The 19,893-nt window shown below is 40.7% G+C and overlaps 1 protein-coding gene across 2 annotated transcripts; it reads right to left on the bottom strand.

Moving 5' to 3' along the window:
• Positions 1–3,779: 3,779 nt before the first annotated feature.
• LOC120574071 (cytosolic phospholipase A2 gamma-like) lies at positions 3,780–19,252 on the bottom strand. Of its 2 annotated transcripts, none has more exons than XM_039824131.1 (13): positions 19,127–19,252; positions 17,248–17,358; positions 15,357–15,499; positions 11,845–12,031; positions 11,623–11,728; positions 10,558–10,698; positions 8,561–8,626; positions 8,289–8,429; positions 7,994–8,140; positions 7,794–7,877; positions 6,323–6,477; positions 5,370–5,541; positions 3,780–4,550 (listed from the first exon to the last, which is right to left on the bottom strand). In XM_039824131.1, the coding sequence occupies exons 1-13, from the start codon at positions 19,238–19,240 to the stop codon at positions 4,378–4,380; spliced, it is 1,740 nt and encodes a 579-aa protein (XP_039680065.1). In that variant the 5' UTR covers positions 19,241–19,252; the 3' UTR covers positions 3,780–4,377. The 2 variants fall into 2 exon arrangements, with proteins under 2 accessions (XP_039680065.1, XP_039680067.1); XM_039824133.1 differs by lacking the exon at positions 19,127–19,252 and adding an exon at positions 18,385–18,753.
• Between the last annotated feature and the right edge of the window lie 641 nt (positions 19,253–19,893).

Here is a 19,893-nt window from a genome sequence, read left to right on the forward strand (position 1 = left end):
GATCCTTTTTATTCATAACCACATTTCAGACATCTGCGAAATCCGACTTTGAGATTGGAAGTGTCAGTAGTCAGGCTCCTTAGATTGAATTTTCAACAGTCCAAAAATGAAAACAAGCGGTGAAAAGTATTTTTAGGAAACTGAAACTCAATAAAAACCTTGAAAAAAAAAAAAAATGAAACTATATTGCCAGGTTAAAAAACGAATATAATAAATTAAATTAGTTACCTGCAAAGTCTGATCATTTCAGAAAATGACATCACTTTACTGTAATGAAGCCTTTACAAACCTGAAAAACACTAAACTTAAGCCATTTACGATATTACGATATCTAAAATTGAAGACGATATCTAGCCTCATATATCGATGTCGATATAATATCGATATATGGCCCAGCCCTATTGCGATGACCATAAAAAAAGACATATTGTGCAGCCCTAGTACCAAGATGTGAGATCTGGGTGTGTCCTACCCAATGTTATTTATTTATAATTTATTTTTCATTAGTTTTTATTTTTATTTCGTTTTGACTTTTTGTTTTCAAATTCAGCTGAGTTTTAGTTTTTAGAGTGGGTTGGCTAGTTTAGTTTATTTTATTTTTTTTGAAAATGCTTAGTTTTAGTTTAGTTTTTATTAGTTTTAGTTTTAGTCTTTGTAATATGGGTTATTTGTCAGGGCCAAGATTCAAAAAGGTCTAAAAACACAAACTCAACAAAAACATCAACAATTTTAGAAATATGTAGTCACATGTATTCAATAATAACACCAGTAGGCTACATAAACTGTACATATGATGAGCACACATATGTAAACAGTCTACACAAGACACCGCAGTAAGAGCAAAATGTGTAAGTGACGTGTGCCAGGAAACACCTAAATAGCCAATAAACTAAAGAAGACAGACATGAACAGGTGTTTTGAACTTTGGTTCGAGTAAAGTGGCAAACTTTTCAATCGACTCACACAGTTGTGTAGCCCAGGGGTCTTCAATGTAATGACCCCTTAACTGAAAGAGAGATGGAGCAGGGACCCCCTTCTGCATACAGTATATTGTATAAAATGTTGAAAAATAAATTGGGGTTACAATAACGTCGAAGGCGGCTTAAAGCTTGCATACATAACCTTTTTAGTGCATAGAATACCAAGCTATTAAAATATTAATTGTTGGCATGATTTTATAAATCATCTTTTATGGGGCACAGTGAATCTTTAGGATGAACTATATCTGGACATGGCTATCTTAGGGACTACATTACCTCTGGCCAGTAAGCCTATCATCAGTGGGGATTTATATTTGCTAATAATATGTGGCAATTATGTTTAGACATTTAAAATAAAAAAATGTAACTTCCAAAAATGTACAATCATTTGGAGACCCCCCTACAGTGACTCTGTAGAACCCCTAGGGGTCTTGGACCCCCTTTTGAAGATCTCTGGTGTAGACATCCCAGTATCAATACACATATTAACCTATGCTTCCTCCCGCTTGTGGTGTTCCTGCATATTTACTATCCAGCAGCTATCAGGTCTCCGGTGAAAGCCCTCCGGCCTGGGGTTAGCTTCTGTTTCGGGGGAGGGCGGCTTTGCGTTTTCCTTTACCTTGGTAAGCTAGGTTAGCCTCCTTGTGTGCGCTTCTCAAATGTACTTTCAAATTCGTGGGATTTTTCCCTTTGATAAATTGTCCACATATTTACCACTTTCCACTGTAGGGCACTTGCTTTTATCTGACACAGTCATAACCAAATAGGACTCTGCAGCTTTCTTCCAACTTTCATTACCGCCATGAGGCCAGGCGAGGGGATGTTGTGTTCAATTTGACATGGAGTGTCAGAATTTCTGGGTTCCCACGTCGGAAACTATATACGTCTATGGAATAGACTGTATAAAACAGGTCTATGGTCGGAAATGTCAACTCTGAAAGCTATAACGTTGTTTGCGAAAACTAAGGATATTTTCTCGATCATTTTATTTTATTTGTTAGTTCTGCAAACAGACATTACTGTTTCAGTTAGTGTTGGGATTTCCTCCTCCGCGTCCCCCCTTTTGGGACAATGTGTCTGACTTCAATAAAAGACCTACAGTGCCTTGCGAAAGTATTCGGCCCCCTTGAACGTTTCGACCTTTTGCCACATTTCAGGCCTCAAACATAAAGATATAAAACTGTAATTTTTTGTGAAGAATCAACAACAAGTGGGTCCCAATTATGAAGTGGAACAAAATTCATTGGCTATTTAAAACTTTTTTAACAAATAAAAAACTGAAAAAGTGGGCGTGCAAAATTATTCAGCCCCTTTACTTTCAGATCAGCAAACTCTCTCCAGAAGTTCAGTGAGGATCTCTGAATGATCCAATGTTGACCTAAATGACTAATGATGATAAATAGAATCCAGCTGTGTGTAATCAAGTCTCCGTATGAATGCACCTGCTCTGTGATAGTCTCAGAGGTCCGTGTAAAGCGCAGAGAGCATCATGAAGAACAAGGAACACACCAGGCAGGTCCGAGATACTGTTGTGGAGAAGTTTAAAGCCGGATTTGGATACAAAAAGATTTCGCAAGCTTTAAACATCCCAAGGAGCACTGTGCAAGCGATAATATTGAAATGGAAGGAGTATCAGACCACTACAAATCTACGAAGACCCGGCCGTCCCTCTAAACTTTCAGCTCATACAATGAGAAGACTGATCAGAGATGCAGCCAAGAGGCCCATGATCACTCTGGATGAACTGCAGAGATCTACAGCTGAGGTGGGAGACTCTGTCCATAGGACAACAATCAGTCGTTTACTGCACAAATCTGGCCTTTATGGAAGAGTGGCAAGAAGAAAGACATTTCTTAAAGATATCCATAAAAAGTGTCGTTTAAAGTTTGCCAAAAGCCACCTGGGAGACACACCAAACATGTGGAAGAAGGTGCTGTGGTCAGATGAAACCAAAATCGAACTTTTTGGCAACAATGCAAAACGTTATGTTTGGCGTAAAAGCAACACAGCTCATCACCCTGAACACACCATCCCCACGGTCAAACATGGTGGTGGCAGCATCATGGTTTGGGCCTGCTTTTCTTCAGCAGGGACAGGGAAGATGGTTAAAATTGATGGGAAGATGGATGGAGCCAAATACAGGACCATTCTGGAAGAAAACCTGATGGAGTCTGCAAAAGACCTGAGACTGGGACTGAGATTTGTCTTCCAACAAGACAATGATCCAAAACATAAAGCAAAATCTACAATGGAATGGTTCACAAATAAACATATCCAGGTGTTAGAATGGCCAAGTCAAAGTCCAGACCTGAATCCAATCGAGAATCTGTGGAAAGAACTGAAAACTGCTGTTCACAAACGCTCTCCATCCAACCTCACTGAGCTCGAGCTGTTTTGCAAGGAGGAATGGGCAAAAATGTCAGTCTCTCGATGTGCAAAACTGATAGAGACATACCCCAAGCGACTTACAGCTGTAATCGCAGAAAAAGGTGGCGCTACAAAGTATTAACTTAAGGGGGCTGAATAATTTTGCACGCCCACTTTTTCAGTTTTTTATTTGTTAAAAAAGTTTGAAATAGCCAATGAATTTTGTTCCACTTCATAATTGGGACCCACTTGTTGTTGATTCTTCACAAAAAATTACAGTTTTATATCTTTATGTTTGAGGCCTGAAATGTGGCAAAAGGTCGAAAAGTTCAAGGGGGCCGAATACTTTCGCAAGGCACTGTATATATCCCCACTCCTTCGTTAAATTGGAATTACATGGATCCTAAGCAAGAGCCAAATAAAATGATAAAATAAAGACAAATACATTTGTTTAATCAGTCAAGCATCAGAGTTACAATACACAGATCAGTGGGATCACAAGGAACGCAGAGACTAAGTTTCCCTAGCAACAGAAAAAAAGCCAGAGCCGGTCCACGTATCTCTAGACTGTCAGACCTCGTTAGCCCCGATCTAACCTTCCCCTCATCTCTTATCCTCTTTCTTGGGCCCCCTGTTCTTCCTCACCAGGACTGCTATCTTAACATAACACCTGCCAGGGTGGGGGCCACTGTATTATGTCTTGTCCTCATTTGTTATTATTACTCAATGTACTTGAGTTTCCTATATTCGGGGAACCACCGTCTCTATGACAGCACACAACTCTGTGCAATAAGCATACACCAAAACACACTTGGTCTCTTATGGAAACCTTTTACATTCTTATTATATTTAGCTGCAACTAGTAAGAAGATTATTCTACATTCGTTATCATTTTTTTGTAATACCTTGTTTTTATTTTTATTTCAGTTAACGACAATGTTTTTCCCACCTAGTTTTCGTTATTTTGTTAATTTTCTTTAACAATTATAACCTTGGTCCTACCCTGACGGTGCCCCCCCCCCCCTCCACCCTATATCTTGTTGTGTCGGCGGAGAACAGCCTTCTTGATCTCCCGCAGCAGAGTTGCCTTGTTGGTCTTTATGTTGGCTTTCGCCGTCTCCAACACAAACTTAATCTTCTCCTGGCTGTAGGGACGCTGGAAGGTGGAGAACTCCTCCATCTTTGCTTTGAACTCCACTGCATCTACAGAAAACAGTAAAGACCTGTTCAGGCTCCAATCACCTGCTACCCTTCTTCTTGCTAAAAGCGTAGAGCTAAAAGCTTTTTTTTGGAAAAATGAGCACATATGAAGCCCAGTTCAGACCAAAGATTCGCGAGTAAAGACGAGTTGAAACTTGCAACTACTTGCAACACACCGGTCAGCAGTTCACACCAATGCGACGAGACGGCGTCATCTCCATAACAACGATTCTTTGTAGCCTACTTTGTAGCGCATGTTCAGCCTCCATCTAAAGGTCTGCCATTTCCACTAGCTTTGTCAGTTTTTAGACAGTTTGTAACATAGGAATAAAATGGATTATGGATCATTTTATTTCTATAGTTTGTAGCTGACTTTACCAGCTGATTTCGCTAACGTTCTAAAACCAACCTCTGCGACCAGACCAGCTGATTCGCAGGCGACGCCATCAGCCGGCTTGAGTCGAGCCGGTTCAGACTGCTGCAACGTTTCTCTGCGAAGTTCTTAAATGGTTTCGGCTCATTGCGAATCTTTGGTCTGAACTGGGCTAAAGAAGGCAAGTTTTGAAGAAAATTTGGATTGTGGAAAAAAGCAGACCTGCTTGGTTCTTTCGGGGAATGATTGTAAAGATTTACAAAGAATACGTTTACGGCAGTTTCTCTGTAACTGGGGCGTTTTGGGAGTGATTGGCGGGGATTGCTGTGGACGAAGTACACACAGCGATACACTGGTAAGAGCAATCTGCATGTGTGTGTGTGTGTGTGTGTGTGTGTGTGTGTGTGTGTGTGTGTGTGTGTGTGTGTGTGTGTGTGTGCGCAACAGACCTTTGCAGTTGTGTCTGTTGAAGAGCGGCATGTAAACAATGGTGGGTGCCTTCTCTTTTCCCTCCAACACGTAGCAGCCCTTTGGCCAGTCTCTCTCCTCCAGGATTTTGGAGTCTATATCTGGGAAAGGCTTCTTCACCTCGGCTGCGTAGTCTCTGGCAAGAGTCAGAGTCTGTGAAGGGAGTAGAGGATCAACATTGTTTCACAGCTTTCACGATGGTTTGCGCAATAAATCCTACTTGATCAAATTACATAACATTAAGCAAAGCTGGAACATAAAACATAACCCATTTGTTGTTGCACTTTCAATCAAAAAGGGAAAGAGTCGAAGCCAACCATAAAATGTATAGGAAGGAAGTATGCAGCACATGCTTTTGAGCCTACATTTACAAGGGGGTCTTTTTAGTTTTAACTTCATATCACAGATTTTTGCTGAAGGTTAATGTAAAGTTTGTTTTACTCTAGCTTCATTGAAGGGCCGGGGTGTTGGGAGACTGGCGTTTGCATTAAAGCATCTAAAATGAACCGTAGACTAGGTTGCATTAACTCTAGTAAAAGAAATTACCTTCCATAATGAAAATCACTGACTGTTCAACAATGGCTAAATAGTAGTGTCAGTATTTCTTTAGTATTTCATTTGTAAGTATTTTACTTACAAAATAGCTTTGATTTTATTGGATTGCAGTCAAAGGCCCATACAATATATTGTATAATACTGCCACCAATATAGTGTTCAAACAGACAGAAAAGCTTCATTTCAATAAAGTCCGTTACACATAAGAACGGATATATTTGCGTTTCCATTGCCAAAAGCTATGTATGGTACTAATGGAACTGGAAATTCTGTCCCCGTTTATTGTTACCCCTCTGTTGAGGTCAGGGTTACGTATGGTTCTATAGGTACTATACCGAAAGGTTTTGCTGGAACACTGCTAAACACACACAATCTGTACCTCAAACATGTTTCCAGCGCTGTACTCCGGTGCAATGATGAGGTCGATGTCTCTCTTTTCTCCCAGGAATGAAGGGTATCCTACGTTAATCAGCAGCCCGGCGTCTATCAGGTGGAATGTCTCTGTAGAGCGGAGGTAAGGTGGAACCGTGGAATCTGCCCAGCAACAGAAGTTGAAAAGGTTTTTAATTGCAACCAAACTTCAGGCATTTTCTTCATTATTGTATTGCATTTGCCAATTATTGTGTGTGCTGGAATTTGTAAAAACATTACCTTACAAGGGCTGGGGTATTGTTCAAAAATGTTCAATACCGATACCAATACCATGACTTAGATACTTGGTAGAAGCATGCTACATGCTTATTGGCTCACTGACACTGATGAGATTTACTCCGTAGGTATTGAAATTAGGTATTGAATAACAAGGCATTTTCGATACTCGATACTTGAGGCCATTCGGTCCGTGCCTAAAAAGTATTGAATTCAGTACCCAGCCCTATACCTTACCCATTGGGACAAACAGTTTTGGTGACTTGTTAAGCGTCTTATATACTAGACGCAACCCAGCTGGCACGTGTAAATGTGACATCATGGGATCGCCCTAACTATTTATACCTGCGCTGGTGGTCGCAACACTAGTTGCAGTCTTCTCCTGAACAGTGGTGGCGCTAATGAGCAAATGCTACCGACGTTGCTCTTTCTACGGACTAGAAGAAGAAGAAAAAGGTAAACAGTGGCAGAACTGGCAGCAGCATTGCCGTCAATGCTTCGATTTGATTGGATGACCTACTTCGTCAGATCAAACCTTTCATTCACCATAAAAGAGCTCATCTTAACCCAGTTAGTTTACAAGAGAGACTTGCAGTCACTCTGAGATTCCTGGCATCCGGTTGTCGGCGAACTCGTTCAGGCCTCCTGTTTCCGCTTTGTCGCGCACTGCTGAAAAAAAAAAAAAGAGCTGTGCGCAACCTCTGCTCACGCGCTATATATCGGGCGCGCCGGCAGGATATTACATCATTTTGACGTCACGATGGCGCGCGCCACCTTGGATGCATCTAGTATATAAGATGCTTTATGGTGTGATGTCAGGTGTCTATTAGCAAAAACACTTTCATCTGCTCCATTGTTTTATACAACTAATTTGCAATGGATTGGATTTTTATAATGGTAGAAAGAGACACACGCTCCAACAGAGCGTCTCAACATAGGGGCAGCAGCCTTGGGCAATATGAGAAAAATAAAGTGTTTTGTTTTGTTTGTACATTTTAGCATGTAAACATGTTCTAGTAGAAACCCAAAAGTATGAACCTGAAAATGCTATATAATAAGGTTGTGTTTTTATTATTGGTCCTTGATGTCTTGAAGCCCTTTGGATACCTGCTGGTTGCTGTAAGGACTATACAAATAAATGTTGATTAATTGATTGAATGAATAACTGATTGATTAATTGCTGAAGAGGTCTGTCTTCTCACCTTGGTATTGGTAGAGGAAGTTCCTGGTAGTTCCCCACTCCCATTTCATAATCATGGGTAGTACCTGCTTAGTAAGCAGAGAGACTGGGGAAAACACATCGAAAAGAATTACACAGGCGTGTTTATATCTCTTTTGAGATGAAAATGGGTGTGTTCGTCTACAACTGACCAGTCTGACTGTTTATCTGCCATACACTGACCATTTGTTTTGAAAGCTCCATCCTCCAGACTCTGGCTCCAGGTCTGTACCGCCGCCAGCAGCTCCAGACTCCATTGGCCAAAAATACTTTTTCTTTCCTCCGAACTCTTGGACTCCAGCCACACTGACTTATCATGATTTAGCATGTCTAGAAAAGATAAGAATCTAATGGACTCTGTCATTTTAATAAGACATTTCACAGACATCATCACAGACACAAAAGAGTTGAAAAGCTAAGAAAATATAAACATTCATTTTATTCATCTTAGCAGTGTCAGCTTTATTATCCACAATACCTTCTAGTATTTTCTGCAACTTGTCCAGGTCAGACAGAGCAGTAGGATCCTTTATGGTGCTTCTGGTCAGGGCTACAAGTTTATTAAGAGCATTGTACACACGCAGGTAGTCTTCAGCAGCACCATCTATCTGTCCAGACACTGACACCACACACACACACACACACACACACGCACGCACGCGCACACAAACACACACACACAGATTTATCTCTGCAGCTTTGAAAAGTACTTACATTTATGTATGTATGACAATGTCAACCTGTGATTACCATTCAGCCAGGGAGGGATGAGGTCTTTGATCGTCTGGTCTAGAGCCAACGCAGAACCTAAAATACCTTCACGGTTTCAGCACACACACAGATTGACAAAGACGAATAATATGCATATGTGATCAACAATCTGCAGTATCAATACCTGCAGATCAAGTGTTCTGTAGGGGTGTGCATCTCTCCTTTATGAGAAGATTCGATGCATTTTAATATGGAAAGATTCTGTGTGATTCCATTCATTGTTGAATGTGATTGACGTGATTTACTAACGTTACATGTAACCGTTAACTTAGTTAGCTCTTGTTAGCTAGTTAGCTCGGTTAGCTGTACAGCTGTCTAATTAGCTGACTTAGCCCCAGGGTTCAAAAAGCCAAACCTGAAGAAAAAAAACAATCTTGGTAGTGTATTTACTGTCGTAAAACTGGCCTCCGCTGCGTTTGATCCAATACTGCAGTGTTCACTGCGAGCAAATTTGCTGCTGAAGGCATGTCCCGCCCTACTCTGCCTCTGATTGGCTTACCCTGGTATTCTTACCATAACCAATCTCACACCTCATGCCTAAACCTAACAAATATTACCAACAAAAGGTAAAAGTACTAGCCAATCAGAGGCGAAAGAGGGACTTATTATATACTGGTTGGGATTTACAGTAGCCAATAGCGCTGAATGTGTGTTACGCTGGGTTTTCACGGGCAGATTCGAAGTGATTCAAATCATTCTACAGTGCTAGCACTTTAGCTGATTCGGAGTCGCTGGACCGGTGTGGGAAATGAACACTTAGACTCTAGATTTAAGATTATTTCATGTAATTAGTTTGACAAGGGCGCTTTCACACCTATAGTTCGGTGGACTTGGTATGATTCGGAGGTAATGTTGCAGCATTGTTGCATTTTTCATTTGGTTAGGTTTGCTTTCACATTGCACTTTGTCAAACGCACCAAACAGAATATCCGAAACATGCCGACACTACTGGTTTCAGAAATAATGGAACAACACCAAATTTATAACGTCTTGGGTTTTCTGATTTTGCTTTAGTGTTTCTAATATTTTAGAAAAAGCTGAGCAATCTGAGAAATGGGGATTCCGTCCTGGTTGTGGAACAACGGACCAGCTCTTCACTCTCGCAAGGATCCTGGAGGGGCCTGGGAGTATGCCTATCCAGTGTACATGTGTTTTTATGCATCTGGAGAAGGCGTATGACCGCGTCCCCTGGGAGATACTGCGAGAGTCAGCTAATTAAAAACTCTGATAGCTGTACAGCTATCAGAGATTAATAACAGCGGCTAACTACAGTTAGCGGTTACTTTAGCAACAAGTAGCTTTATCCTAACGCTAACGTTATCTGTCCAAAACTCATTAATTCACCTTGGTATTGCATCCACTGTTATCCAATTGATCTTATAACTTTCATGACATCTTAATTACAAGCCCAAATGGTTCCACTTTACTGCAAATGTAAACCACCTAATGACAGTTTAATGTAATGTTAACACAGAGCTAAATAGTTTCTTAAAGTTTAAAATGTAGGCCTGCCATGATATACTGTATGTATGACAAGTAATGTTGTCTAGGTTGATGTCAAGTTCTCATTACAAAAGATATTGACAGGTTACATTGTCTTGCTTGATGTCAAGTTTAATAACACAAACATCTCAAACAATGCTAAAAGTGTCACAATTTACCGCATGACACTTAATGACAGTAAGTGTCACAGTTGTGAACATTCAAAAAGATTCATTCATGTTCATTACAGGTGTCATGATTAATAGATGGTGTCATGTCAGTCTTATGCACAACCCTTAAAATAAAATGTTAACGCATTACATATTCATTCCTTTTAAGAATTGTAACCCTAAAAATTTTAAATTTTGTTTCAAAGAGTAAGAATGCATATATAATGATCATGGTTCTCTTTTGAACAAGACCTCATAAATACTTAAATAACTTCAAAATAAAAGCCAGGTTTCAATTGGTTTAGTTACTGTAATTCCACACACCTTGTAGTTTGACCATGTCCATCTCTGGCTTCTTCACTAGCAGCTTTCCGTTCTGAAATTTGCTGCCCAGGAGAGAAGTTTTGATAAAGACACCCAACTCTGTGAAACCAGCCTCATGCGGGGTCACCTCGAACCATTTCCCTGAAAGAGAGAAAGTCGGTGTACACTTGCAAGTCATTAAGTCACTAAGGTGCTGGTCTGGATCAACGGAAGTACATTTCCTGGATAACTGCCGGACATTTCACTCACCTTCCGCTCTCTGTCTGTTGCCATCCTTAAACATTGCTCGCTTTGCGAAACAACAACCAAACTTCGAAACTGAAAATGCGAAGTTTTGAAGAAAATCTGGATCATGCAACAAGGCGGACCGGCTTCTTTGGGGAATGATTGTAAAGATTTACAAAGAATACTGTATGTTTACAGCATTTACTCTCTAACTGGGATGTTTTGGGACCCATCGGTGGGATTGCTATGGATGATACACTTACAAATTACGGTTAACCATGTATCTAGCTAATTTAAATAGCTCACCTTACTATATTGTGTCAACAATTAACTTCACTTAATATTGTATGTGGCTTTTTCTTTTGCGGGGTGCAAATGTTCCACCAAAGAAAGTTCCTTCCCGAGGTTATTTTGCAGAGCCACCGTTACTGCGTCCAGATTGTGATTGGTTTAAAGAAATGCAAACAATTCGGCTACCAGCGGCAGTTGTTTGGCCGCCAATAGGTGACTGTGAGCCGGCTACAGGCACCGCCAGATGACGGTCCTTTCAGGGGCCATGTAGTTGAGTTTAGCCAGAAAAATTGTGCGTCATGCGGAAATTAGGTACGGTTAAGTTTAGAAAAAAAGATTGTGGTTTGGATTAAGACATTCACAAAAAGTATTTTGTTTACGCCGCGAAATTAACTGCACTCTCTGGCTTGAAAGCACTGTATTTCCATTAATCCAATTTCCATACTTAGTTTTTGGCATGCCTATATCCATTGTTTTGCAAGGGGGATTTCATTCATGCATGTTTTGTTGTTCTGCTTTTTTCCCAAATCGCACCATGTGTATGTGTACCTTGTATGGGCCCGTGTGAGTAGCAGTACTTCTCTATGGCACTGTAGATGGGGTAAGGGTTGGTGGCTTTTCTGCTGGCCTCATCTGAAAGATGCCGTAGGTCCATCTAATAAAACACAAGATGTTTCTCTGAAGGACTACACATATAATCTTCATAATAACAGTGTGCTGCGTTTCAAATGGGACATAAGAGTAATAGTGTGTGGGTCATCGCCCTGGCACCTGTTTCATGATCCCAGCAGAGGTCAAAACCCCCCAGATATCGCTGAGAGAGAAATGCTCCTCCTTTCCCCTCTCACCCAACCAGGCCAAAGCTTCCTCCAGCGGAACCCCAGGGCCTAACAGCCTGGAGACTGCTGTGCCCAGGTTTTCACTCCACTGTGGGTCATTGTAGATGGAGGACATGGACCTATCACAGGGGACACATAGGTACACATAGGTCAAGAGAATGTAGAACATAGAGAACAATTAAGCATTTTTTATGTACATATGGAAACAATCAGTTATGTGATTTTCTCCATAGCAACAGTTTGTTTGAAGACTTTCAATCAGGATTTAGAAAGCATCATAGAGACGGCACTGGTGAAAATTACTAATGATGTTCTAACTGCTGCAGACAAAGGACTTGTCTCCATACTTGTTTTACTAGATCTTAGTGCTGCATTTGACACTATTGACCATACAATCCTGTTACAGAGATTGGAACACTTAGTCGGCATTAAAGGAATCGCTCTAAGCTGGTTTAAGTCCTATTTCTCTGATCGATCGCAGTTTGTTAATGTTAATGATAAATCCTCCAAGTACGCTAAAGTTAACCATGGCGTTCCACAAGGCTCAGTGCTGGGACCAATTCTATTCTCCTTATATATGCTTCCTCTTGGTAATATTATTAGGAAACACTCAATTAACTTTCACTGTTATGCAGATGACACCCAATTATACTTGTCAATCAAACCAGTCAGTTAGCTAAACTTCAAGCATGCATTAAAGATATAAAATCCTGGATGACCTACAATTTTCTGATGTTAAACTCTAACAAAACTGAAGTTATTGTGCTGGGCCCTAAACACCTACGAACTTCATTATCTAAAGATATAGTTACTCTGGATGGTATTGTCCTGGCCTCCAGCACTACTGTCAGAAATCTATGAGTTATTTTTGATCAGGATATATCCTTTAACGATGCTGAAAAACTAGTCCATGCATTTGTTACTTCCAGGCTGGACTATTGTAATTCCCTACTGTCAGGTTGCTCAAATAAGTCCCTTAAGATGATCCAGAATGCTGCAGCGCGTTCTGACAAGAACTAAGAGATCATATTTCTCCCGTATTAGCTTCTCTGCATTGGCTTCCTGTAAAATTCAGGATTTACTTTAAAATCCTTCTCCTGACCTACAAAGCCCTAAATGGTCAAGCACCATCCTATCTAGAACAGCTCTTAGTACCTTATTGCCCCACTAGAGCACTGCACTCCCACAATGCAGAGTTACTTGTGGTTCCTAGAGTCTCTAAAAGTAGAATGGGAGCCAGAGCCTTCAGCTACCAGGCTCCTTTCCTGTGGAACCAGCTCCCAGTCTGGGTTCGGGGGGCAGACACCGTCACCACATTTAAAAGTAAACTGAAAACTCTCTTTGATAAAGCTTATAGTTAAGGAGTGAGGAGTTGCAGCGTCTGCCTAACCTGGCCCACCTGCTTCTCTTCATAGTCATCAGATTTATTTATCATATAATTAATAATATAGTGAGAGTAGAAGGAGGCAGGCCAGTACAGCTCAATCCGGCAAGGGAGAGTTCAAGCCCGATCCGGCACCTCTCTAAGCTAACCTGCCTCTCTTAGTTATGCTATTATAATTCTAGACTACCAGGGAAGTTCCTTCCTTCCTATGACACACTGAGCTGCTCTCTCATCTCGGTTTTCATTTGTTTCCTTTGTATGCATCCTGTCCCAGAACTGCTTGTTAGTAACCTAGCTCTGGGGAGTTTACTCCCCGGAGTCCTTATGTTTCTTCTTCGCAGAGCTATGCTCTGCGATTCCCTGCAATGCCCAACCGCATCCTGCTGCATCCGCTGCATCCACCCATGCTCTGCGGTGCCACGTTACATCTCGCAACGCCCTGCTGTGATGTTCATACGCACAGAGTAGTCAGGATCCGGTATAGGAGACTGCACTACTCAGTATGACAGGATGTGCCCTGCTATGAAATGAACTACAACGACTACCTTCAAAGTCACTGTTCCATTATCTTTAATGTGATTATTACTGCCACTATTCATCACACCCACAGTCTGGGTCTGCCGAGGTTTCTTCCTAAAAGGGAGTTTCTCCTCGCCACTGTCGCAACAGCTACTGCTAATGCTTGCTCTTGGGGGAATTATTGTAATTTGAGGCTTTGGAAATTATAGAGTGTGGTCTAGACCTACTCTATCTCTAAAGTGTCTCGAGATAACTCTTATGATTTGATACTATAAATAAAATTTAATTGAATTGAATACAGCTGTCTCAGCCAAATATTAATGTAATAATACACTTTTACATGTTAACAGTTTAATTTAAAACCTGGGGCTTAAACAGCAAAAGTTGCATATGATGGCACATCTTTTACTTACTCATATGTATTTATTTCAATGCCCATACACTCATGCAGATGTTAAATACTCAGGGATTTCAAAAATGTACTGTAAATTATCAATTCACACAGAGAAGATGGTCTTGAGAATGATTTGTTTAAAAACACAAAGAAAAAAAATGCCCCATAGTGAACACTTCGGTGGTCTTTAAAATCTAAATAACCATTCCAGATCAACCAATCTTTACACAAAATTTGAAAATGCAGTTATCTGAATAAATTAAATCATAAACCAACCAAGGGTGTAGGTTTCATTTTGACATGGTATGGGCCTTCACATTGAATGGGAATTTTTATGCACAAATGATGGTGGAAATGTCTTTATTTACAAAAAAGAAAAGCACAAAAGTCAGCATAAAAAACAATTCAGCATTATAATGTGATAATTTTGGCAGCCTAGTCACTCCAGTACTCAAACAAATAGCACTACACACAAAATGTACCACTGCACTTTCATATGGCTCTTTGTAGTTTTGCTTATTTAAAGCTAATGTATTTGCACTTACTACTAGTTGTCTGGAGTTTGCACCTTCAAGGTTGAAAGCGCTTATGTGTAATTGGAAGTTGCATTGGATAAAAGCATCAGCTAAATGACATGTAATGTAAATGTAATGTATCTAGTCTCTGTGCTTTCTTGTCAGTTCGTCGGCTTCTCTCCCTGTTCATTCCCTGCGTTTGCTCCTTCCTGGTCGTTTTGTCCTTCCGTGTCTTTTGTTTTTCTAGTGGGTTTTGGATTTGGTTTTTGGTCTTAGTTTTGCTTGCCTGCCTGCTTGCCTGCCTGCCTGCCTGCCCGCCTTCAGGACACCTTCAGTTTGTAAGCCTTTTGTTCAGTAAAATCTTTTACTCTTCCTGTTGCCTCCTCGTCGCTACTCTGCATTTTTGGGTTTAAGCCTTACAAACTCTGACAGGCAGTTGATGGTTGTATTTAGCCATTACAGAGCTCCAGGACGCCGGCTACCAGCGGCAGTTGTTTAGCCGCCAATAGGTGACTGTTAGCCGGCTACAGGCAGAAGGCGGTCCTTTCAGGGGCCATGGTAGTGGAGTTTAGTTTAATGACAGTTAAGTTTAGGCACTCGTTTCTATCTGTGTTAAGTGTGGTTATTGTTACCATGTTGACCCAGATACTGATCCCAGGTAGAGCAGCATGTCCAACAGATGTTCCTTTTCCATCTGATAGAGGGAACCGACCAGACCCACAGCTGCCCTCTGACCCCCACCTGATGCCAACAGAGCGATGTGGGGAACTGAATCCTTGTGGAAACATGATGAGAGGGGGTTAATGTGCTAAGTCAGCTATAAAGAATGTCTTATTATTATTATTTTACATACTTCATTGTTAGAGTTATGCAAGTTATTCATGAGGTTATTAGGAGTTTAAAATTTTTTGCAACTGGGGCGCCTGGGTATCTTTTTGCGCACCTTTATGTTTATTCCTCAACACAAAGGCCCAGAGTTTGAATCCGACTGATGTCTTTGGTGCCATGTAATTTCTCCGATGCTCCATTATTACGACCTCTCAATAACCCGAAAAATTCCCTTTGGTCCTACACCCCACTTGTCCAATTTTACGAATACCACTATGGCCACGCCAAGATCCGCTCTTCAATAGCATTTATTGGCCAAGCGTCCATGCTTACGCAAGGTAACGTAACCCCATTTGTACAGGTCCTATCCCCTGACCAATCGGCTATCCTAACCTTAACCATTCAAGGTCAAATGCCTAACCCCAACCAATCGAGTTGCTTCGTAGGGCGGGTTTTGGTGCGGCCATACTGGATTTCGTAATTTCGCCACCAGTGGGACGTCGGACTAGTGGGCTGTAGGACCAAAGGGAATTTTTCGGGTTATTGAGAGGTCGGAACAATAGAGCGTTGGAGAAATGGGCCAGTCCCCCACCCTTTCATATCTAAGCTGTCCTAAAGATTAACCTTCAAGTTGTCCTCGGGTCAAATTTGACCCATTTTCTAAGTTTCTATTTCAGAAATATGGGTTTCGTTCAACCACATTGCCCAAAAATTACATAAAAATAATAAAATGGTTTCAAAACAGTATCCTGACAAAACTTTGACATATACAAGTCTGTGATAATCCATCAACATACGTTTCTCTTGTCTTAAATATTGGTCAAAAATAATTCATAATTTCTGCTTTTCTAACTCAGAAATTAGGTATGATTTGATATAAAAGAGGTTTATTGACCATGAATTCCAAAAGTAAGTGTTAAAAGTTGGGATGAAGCTGGCTTAAAAGATGTAACACAGAATTGGGTGATAATTTATACCCTATAAACAGACAAAACAGATGGGTAAATTTTGACCCAGGAGGACAAAAAGTTAAACTTTTTTTTTTTTTTTTTTTATGTAGCAGCCGTGACACTGCCCATTGGATTGTGGACTGCTGTTTTGAAACCTTGACTTTGGCAATTTAGCCATTGCCATCTTGGTTATTTGAAAATGGTCGTGATGATTTTTGAATGAGAGGGCGGAGCTACGTAGGATGAAGTAGCAACCAGTGTTGCCTATGGTTGCATTTGTGCTGCGCTAAACTAAACGCTAAAGAGGGAAAGTAGGCAAATTTCAGCATAGTTTGGCCGACGGGGAAACGCGGACCTTTGGGTAGTGGCGCCGGTTATCTGAATGTACAGCAATACTTAGAAAAATCAGCAAACGTTCTCTTAAGTTACCAGCTAATGCCAGCTGTAGCTAGCTAGCCTTGGTTGGCAAGGTGCTACCGAACTTTGAACGAGACATTTAAAGACATCTCCTGCTTAATGTTTATTTTAAAAACAAATTGACCCTAATTTACAAAATAAAACTCATGGTGTATTAAAGGTCCCATGGCATGAAAATTATCACATCATGTACATTTGCAGAGGACATTTGTGCAAACATTATACATTCCTAAACAAAAATAAGTTTTCTTTGAAGAAAGAAAGAAAGAAAAAAAGAAAGAGAAAAAGAAGTTGTCTTTCCTGAAGTGTGAGAGGTATTCTTTCTTACTGTAGTACAGTTGATTCCCAGGCTGCTGAGGGACTCCAGAACTACTCGTTTCCTCTGGTGAACATACTCCTTTTCCCCAGCACACAGAGACTGGGACTGATGGATGGCTTTCTGGGGATGATCAAAGACAGCTAACTCAATGAGACTGAATAGGTAATAATACTAGTAAATAATAATAAGCATTATTTAGTGTTTTCACATGGGAAAATCAAGACAATCACACAATTTAGCACAATAACAAATACAATCAGGCCACAAAGTATAGAGAATTAAAGAGAGTACCATACCCAACAGTGATACACAAATATATTGAAATATTTATGTATCTCTTGAAGAAACCAAGAAATTAATCATACATTTATTTCATCCCAGAGTTGAGTCTGCCTCAAACATCGAAATGTGTTACTGTATTACTCTTCATATTAATGAAAACATGCTTTAATGTGACAGTGTGCTGCTGCAAAATAATATCATGTAATGCCTTATGTTGTGTTTCAATTTTGAAATCAGTGAATTTACATGGAAATGCACCTTTTTAACATTTAAGTTTATTTATGTAGCAGCAATCACAGACACAGGCCAATTTAATTAAAGCCTCTGCACACCGACTCAGGCGGTTTCAGTTATTCTGGCTGACTGGACCTTTGCTCGGGTTGAAGGTGGGCCAGAGCTTTGATGGGAATTTATTAGGTCACAAATTAAGAATGACAAAGAATTAAGAATGCCATTAAGAATGACAAAGCTGTCATCTGTCCTGCCCTAACAGGCGCAACAAAGAGACTCAGGAAATTGTCACTCAGTCTAACCAAGCCCACACATTCCTGGGAAGATCCAGTCAGTCTGATTAACCGACAACACGTGTGGGCGTTCAGGGCCTTTAATACATTAAAACCCATCAATACCCAGTAAAAATCTCAACAACTAATAAATCATTAAGGCAAGAAACATCCAAATTGATATAATACAATCAACAACATGGCTGATCGAATGCCTGGCTAAAAAAGATACATCTTTAGCTGCTTTTTTGAAGACCCTGCTCTCAAATCATGAGGCAAAGTGATTGCCACAGAGTACCAGAACTTGTTGCCGTGCCTTGTTCTCATACCTGATATAAAACCTTTGCCATGCATCTCTCACCTTAGAAGCGGATGTCTTCTGCTCCATGTTGTCCACTTGAATTGTTGCTGAACTGTGTTCTACAAATAAAGCTGCCTTGCTTTTACCAAAACTAAATGTCAAGGAAATGGCAAATCTGTGAGCCTGAAAAACTTGTTATTCAATCTACATGTTGTGACATGGTATCAACCCACGGCTTTACAAATGCCATGTAACAGTGGTTCCCAAACTTTTCCATATCAAGGACTTCTGAACGGACTAGGGGTGCACAATTATCAAAATGAAGCTCAGCATAAGTTCTCTCTCTCTCATGCAGACTCAACTGCTTTAAAAACTCATTTGGCCCGCTATCCATCAAAGCCCTGAATGGCAGGTCGGTCTAACCCCTGAAATCTCTCACACACACACACACACACACACACACACACACACACACACACACACACACACACACACACACACACACACACACACACACACACACACACACACACACACACACACACACACAAATTTACTTTTCGTTTATCAGAATTTTATGTTTCTAAGGCGGCTCACCCTTCCAGCATATATGACAACTATTGCAGTGTGCAATTTTTGTCTCTGCATGCAACATGAGCATGTCCATGCAGAGTGATGCATCAGTCTGTGTCTGTGTACTATGTATGTGTTTGTAGGCATTATGTTGTGTTGAATTATTTTAACAGAAGATAGTTTGTCCAAGACAAATTTCCTTCCGGATAATACATTTTTTTTATCTTACCTTCAGGCAAAAATCGATGTAACGCTCCTCCACCCCGTTCATCTCCAGTTCCAGACCAATCTCATGAAGTGCCGTATGTATGACACGCCAATTAGTATGCCATTGTTGACACATACTCGCTTTTTAGCGCGTTTATCAAAGCCATTTGGCCTCCATTGACTTACATTACCTTGCGATTGCGTGTGAATTTACGCCGTAGCGAGTAGTATGAAAGGTAGATATGACATGAACTACTACGACTACCATTTGTAGTCACTGTTCCATTATTATTGTGACTATCATCGCCACTGTTCATCACACCCCCAACCGGCACCGTCAGACACCGCCTACCAAGAGCCTGGGTCTGTCCCAGGTTTCTTCCCAAGAGGGAGTTTTTCCTCGCCACTGTCGCACTGCTTGCTCTTGAGGGACTTATTGTAATTGTTGGGGCTTTGTAAATTATAGAGTGTGGTCTAGACCGACTCTATCTGTAAAGTGTCTCGAGATAACCTATGTTATGATTTGATACTATAAATAAAATTGAATTGAAAGGGCGAAAATCCGTATAGGGAGGTTGGTCGGGGTGGTGGATGGGTCAAATACAGGACTTTCCCCCAGGAGACCGAGGATCACGTCCCACGTGTCACGTTTCCTAAACTCAACCGTCACTTTCTTCTTTTACTAAAGCCAAACCTGTTCTTCTTTTCCAAATGTGTATTTTTGTTATTCAATTCAATTCAATTCAATTCAATTTTATTTATAGTATCAAATCATAACATAAGTTATCT

Source organism: Perca fluviatilis, chromosome 15, assembly GCF_010015445.1.
Source record: "Perca fluviatilis chromosome 15, GENO_Pfluv_1.0, whole genome shotgun sequence".
In the NCBI taxonomy this organism is placed as follows: Eukaryota; Metazoa; Chordata; class Actinopteri; order Perciformes; family Percidae; genus Perca; species Perca fluviatilis.